This window comes from Pseudochaenichthys georgianus, chromosome 6 (genome assembly GCF_902827115.2).
Source record: "Pseudochaenichthys georgianus chromosome 6, fPseGeo1.2, whole genome shotgun sequence".
NCBI lineage: Eukaryota > Metazoa > Chordata > Actinopteri > Perciformes > Channichthyidae > Pseudochaenichthys > Pseudochaenichthys georgianus.
Genome location: NC_047508.1, coordinates 43,571,613 through 43,577,612, shown reverse-complemented (window position 1 = coordinate 43,577,612; position 6,000 = coordinate 43,571,613). Strand labels below are relative to the sequence as shown.

The window sequence follows — 6,000 nt, the reverse complement described above, 5'->3', positions numbered from 1 at the left end:
CCGGCACTTCAGATAAGGAGCCGTACACATGCCGCAGTTTCTGCGTGGCTGTGTCTTTAGTTGAAAGCCCAGTGGCGATCTGTTCATCTGTCATACTGATCACACAGTCAATAACTATGTTGTTATTAGCATCTGGTTAGCTAGCTATGCTAACAAATATAAGAAGCTTTTTCTACAACCAGTGAGGTAAAGGCACATCTTTATATGATCATTATAGTTATAAAAAAATAAGAGAATAAAGTAAACAGGTATAAAATACTATATGACAATAAAAAAAAGTCGTTATTAATAAACAAGAATACAGTTTGAAAGGGGAGTGATTTGTAAAATATCCATAAAGAAAAAGTAAATATGTTTACAGGTCTGTTTCATATGGGTGTTGAGAGATTATCCATAGATCTCTTAATGTTGCTCTCAAAGTGCACCAGATTGATGCTTTTAACTTCAACATTGAAAAAAAAATCTTCCCGGAAGGAGGTTAGGTCCCCCCCCCCCACTTAAATCATGTCCACATGGATAGGAAACTAAATACATTTGCACACATCTTGTGTCCATATCTTTCTGTTTTGGTGGTCATGCCACAACCGAGCACGTGCATGCATACGTGAGACATGGTAAGATATCTGGATTAAGAGGTTGCTTTTTCTTTGCACAGCATGAAAGAAAGAAGAAATAAATGGGCTGTGATTTTAGTTTTTTTTAAGCAGAGGTCAATAATTTGTACGGCCCTCGGAGGATGTTGAAAAAATGTAAATGGCCCTTGAGAGGAAAAAGGTTCCCCACCCCTGCTCTAAATAAACTCACTTCCTGTCAGCTCTCACTGATCCTGAGAAAACTATTCTCGTGACTTCCTGTACTTACTGTAAAAGTGGGCTAATAGAACCAGGAGGAGAAAAAGTAGGCCAAAATATAATGTTAATAAATAAAAAATGATAATGTAAGAGCAGTTATGTGCTGAATTCAGCAGGAAAACGTCTGCAGGTTTCACAGCGAGGTGACACCTGTCTGAGGACAAATATCACCTGCTCACAGACACCTGCATGAGTGTGTGTGTGTGTGTGTGTGTGTGTGTGTGTGTGTGTGTGTGTGTGTGTGTGTGTGTGTGTGTGTGTGTGTGTGTGTGTGTGGTGTGTGTGTGTGTGTGTGTGTGTGTGTGTGTGTGTGTGTGTGTGTGTGTGTGTGTGTGTGTGTGTGTGTGTGTGTGTGTGTGTGTGTGTGTGTGTGTGTGTGTGTGTGTGTGTGTGTGTGTGTGTGCAGCCAGTGTCTGTCTGTAGGTCAGGACTTGACAGAGAGGGAGGAAATATTTTATTATGCTCATTTTCAGGTTCATATTTTGTTTCCAAGTTCTAGTGAAAACTCTTCTTCAGTTCATTCAGTATTTGTCAAAAACACAAAAAAATACTTTTCTTTCTTTCTTTGTTTTTATTCCAATTAGATTTGATCAACTTTGTTCAAACTATACAAGCAGTGTGCAAAGAGGTGGACAAAATAAAACGTAGATAAGAAAACAGACAGCTGAGATTTTAATTTCTCTCGTTTGCAGACTGATGTTAACGATCAGATGTTGTTAATGTTCCTATTAACTGATAGTAAATGTTGTACCAATATAATGTAATTAAAGCATGAATCCTGAACCTATCCCTTCAACACATACCAGACAAAACCATGATTTTTCCACCAGTTTAAAATGATAATAACTAGGGGTGTAACGGTATGCGTATTCGTACCGAAATTATTCGGTATGGCCCTTTGGTTCGATACACGTGTGTACCGAAGTGTACCGAACGAATATGACGTTAAACGTAAAAAATTGAGAATGTGAACAACTCTTTGGAAGTAATCTCAGGTGGGGCGTCGCAGCATTCAGAGTGATTTGCTCACATTGGGTTCAACGCGTTATAGGGCGACCAAGTCATTTCATTGGACGAGAGGTTTACTATGAGAGCTGGTCACAGGGATGCGTTCAAATGTAGTCAGTCATTTGAGGAACTGTCAAAATGGCGAACGCAGATAAAGTTGAGCTCGAAAATCCTCCAGCATCATTGAAGTCTCCGGTTTGGGAACATTTTGGTTTCGCAGCTACGTACAAGGATGACGGACAAAGACAGGTGGACCGAACCAAAGCTGTTTGTCGGCATTGTTCAACTAAAATTGGTTACGCGGCTGGGTCCGTATAGATCCGGACCCAGCCACCGACCTATACGGACCCGGACCTATAATCAATACATGAATAGGAGATTAATTATTAAAAGTGCCAAAACGCCACTATGAGACCAAAACACAAAGTGTTTGACCAAACATTCCCCCTCAAGTCAGAACTGAGGTCACAAAACATAAGCAGTCTCAGAGCCCAATATGATCAGTCCACCAGGATCAAAATTAAAACTAAATATTGTTCCAGGCTAACCGAGGCTAACCAATGAGCATGTGTGTGAGAGAATGGCCCTGACACCATTTCAGCCCAGATTTAAACTCCTGGCAGGACAAGCTCCAGCTCAATTCTCACACTGAGTTAAAACAAAGTGAGTGAGGGACTGCAATATAAGAGGGAAAGAAAGAGGCACTTTAAAACTGTTCAATTGTTATGATGTGTAAAGACTGATATTGTTCTATAAATCGGCTTACATCTACAAGTCATGATGTGAAACGGTTAACAAAGACAAAGGGAAACTCAAGCTGCTGCTACACTTTATTTTATTTATCTAAAATTAAGCACTTTTAAGATGCACATATTTTCAAAAGCTATTTTATTTATTTTCTCCTATTTTATTTTAAATGCAGCCCGAGAGGAACATTACACATATCCACAGTATTTACTGTATATCTGTAGAGTTCAATGTTAATTGACAATAAATATTGTTGTTTTTGAATTGTACTTTCTTTATTTGATTGGCAGTCAGTTGTTGATTACATGCAGACGTTGATAAAGATACTTCAATATCACACTAATTCATAAAGCAACTTCGACATTTTGATGTTCCGGACCTTTGCATGGGGAGATTTTCTCTAACTGGACCTCATTGAACTTTAGTTGAATAACCCTGCTCTAGGCAGAGGGCCTAAGAAAAATGTTTTTTTACAGAGGGTGAGGGCCTAAGATATTCCAAATAATAATATTTGAAAACATTAAAAAAAAACATTTTTCTTTTGGGTAGGCCCGTCGAAAAGAGGGAGTGGAGGAGGGTCATTCACTGACTTAAAAAATATTAAAAGGGCCATATTCTGCACATTGTCAGGTTCATATTAGTATTTAGTGCCTCTGGCAAAAGCTGTATTTATCTTATCAACAATTGTATATTCCAATTTTCTTTTGGGTTTGCAAACATGTGTAAAGTAGCTGAAGCTGTCGTAGTAGCAACACATCATTGGGGAGTAAGAGAATACAGTGGCATAAAAAGAAAATACTCCAGTAAAGTACATCAAGATTTTATTTGAGTGAATCTACTTTCCACCAATAGTGCTTCCTGCTGTGGCTGACTGTCATTTTAAAATATGTCTTTAGGTTTCGGCTCAAAGTTCATAAAGGTTGATGATTTCCCACCTCCTCCTCGTCACAGAAACAACAACCCTGCTCATATAATACATCTTTATATCATTAACTCATATATAATTTCACTTTGCTCAGTAATACTGTATAATATCACAATGTGTTTGTTTCTTTACATACATATGGTGGTGTGTCTAAAAACGTCTCGTTGTTCATTTTTGGTCTGTAAAACCAGAGTTCTTTGCAGAACAAGAAGAAAAATCCATCCTGCCGTTATAATAATAATCCGTTTTCAGTCGATTGTTTTTCCACAGGTTGGCAAAACAGGAAGTGGTAACGTCCCTGTTTTCTGGATCATTGGCTCTTCAGCAGCGTTGCCGGATGCTTGGTGATGATGGACGATGGGAAACAGTCTTTATTTGGGAGGGTCTGTCCTCGCGGTGTCAGGAGACCTACGGGCCAGAAAGAAAACCCATTACATTTCACTGTAATTTAAAAATGTTCCGTCAAACTCTAATGGAAACACTGCTTCCTGTCTGTGGCTCTCAGCTGCAAGCCCATTGGTTCCTACTGGGGTTGGTTTCCACATACATCTTTAAAAACCCAAGCTTATAGTTTCTTTCTTAAAAAGACTCAGTAGTTTCCTGAAAGCAGAAGCACAGCACCTCTCATACATCTTCACCTGAATTATTCATCCCCCCCCCACTGTTCGACGGCAGCTTGAATCCTAAAAGAGCTGGAGGACGATCCGGATTACAGCGGGAATTCATACATCACTCTGCAGACAGCATCAACATGCAGCGCGGGCCTAAACACTCACAGCTGATTAAACATGGAGGTGAAGCTGCGCGATGCGTTCCTGCAGTCAGAGCACACGCTAAACATCTTGGAAGGGAAAGGCAGAACTCTGAAAACAACAACTGAGACGTAGTTACAGACTTCTAGACAATAGTTCAGCAGGAAGAAACAGGATGGATGATTTAACCTCAATCAGGTTGTATGCAGTGTTTTTTTAAAGTCTCGAAACCATCATAAATAATCAGCTTATTCTGGACAACTTCTTTTGTTCCCATGTGGTTTTGACTCAGTGGGATTATGTTTGTATTACTATATCATTACTTTACTAATGTATGACTTACTTAAAGTTAGAACAGGATTAGACATGTTTACTAGCTTTAATGTTCGAAAAGGTCATTGGTCAAAAAGGTAATTGGTTAGCTGGCCGGGTCTGTTGTGATTGGGCAACCGCTTAGAGATGTCCCGCCCCTTAGCCTATCACATACAGTGCAATGTGTTGGAGTGCTAGCCAATAGAAGCGTGAGTGTTACATAATGATGTCACTATGTTCTGGAAGTAAACAAAGGAGTCCAATGGAGGCCTATAGCAGTGTTTCTCAAACTTTTTCATACCAAGGACCACTTAACCAATACAAAAAACACTCGTGGACCACCTAACTCCACAAATATCCAAAAACACATCGTTTTTTACAAATCGCCTGAAAATGGTACAAACAAGTGGCAACATGTGTGATGAAGGTGTTTATCTGAGCTATATCATGCAATCGAAAGTGAAACTTAAGCTCACTCCATTGCGGAGATATTCCCGCGAGAGTGCGGAAAACTTAAATGTATTTATTTCAAATGTTACCAATATACTCACGGACCACTAGGGGGCGCTCACTGACCACTTTGAGAAGCACTGGCCTATAGGAAAGAGAAAACCCATAAAAAGCGGAATGGGGCCTCTTTAAATACTACTTATTGTTTCTAGACCAGAACCAGTTATGTTTAAAACCCTAAAGTCACTATAAAACTGATTTAATATTTAAGTTCTAAAAGTAATTTTGCAGTATATTTTCTGTAAAGCTTAATATATTATACGATGCTTCTGGATGAATATTACTGTTGCATTAATGTGTATTTTGATTTAAACTGCATTACAAGCCAAATGACAAATTGGAACCCCTTTATAATATGTTGGCTAGTTTCTATTCTGCAGCAAAACATCTAATTGTAAAGGTTTTGTTCTGAGACAACCACATATCTCTCTAAAGTCAACTTTCCATTAGTTTCTCTTAAAAACAACCCTTTTTTCAGCTTGAGGACGATGCATTTTCCAACATCACATACAGTGACGAAGGCTGTCAGATTAATGTCGAAGTATAAAGTTACATACAATAAAAATACTTAAAGTTAAGGTAAAGTTGTACTTCAATTCAGTACCTGGGAGTATGACCGACGGACGACGTCCTTGGTTTGAAGTAGAAAACAAAATTAAAAATGCCACCTTTTTGTTTACAGGTTTCAGTCAAGCAGCTGCAATCTTTCAAGAAAACATGTACCGGATGTTCACTCTTTGGATTTGCATCTCGCCATGTTCACATCCAAAGTAAAAAGTTGTCCTTCCCTCCAAGGAGAATTTGATTTCTGTCTGATTGAGCAGACTATGATTTGTTCCTCTATGTTTTTCCCTCCCGGTGTGACTGAACATATATTTAAAGTACCTCTGCAGGC

The 6,000-nt window shown here is 38.9% G+C and overlaps 1 protein-coding gene across 1 annotated transcript in view; it reads right to left on the bottom strand.

The window, feature by feature from the left end:
- Positions 1 to 3,177: 3,177 nt before the first annotated feature.
- LOC117448381 (chemokine-like protein TAFA-5) overlaps positions 3,178 to 6,000 on the bottom strand; it is a 39,924-nt gene continuing 37,101 nt past the window's right edge. Inside the window, exon 4 of the mRNA XM_034085669.2 lies at positions 3,178 to 3,939. Within this exon, the coding sequence (XP_033941560.1) occupies positions 3,931 to 3,939 (9 nt within the window). The 3' untranslated portion in view covers positions 3,178 to 3,930. The remainder of the gene's footprint in view (positions 3,940 to 6,000) is intronic.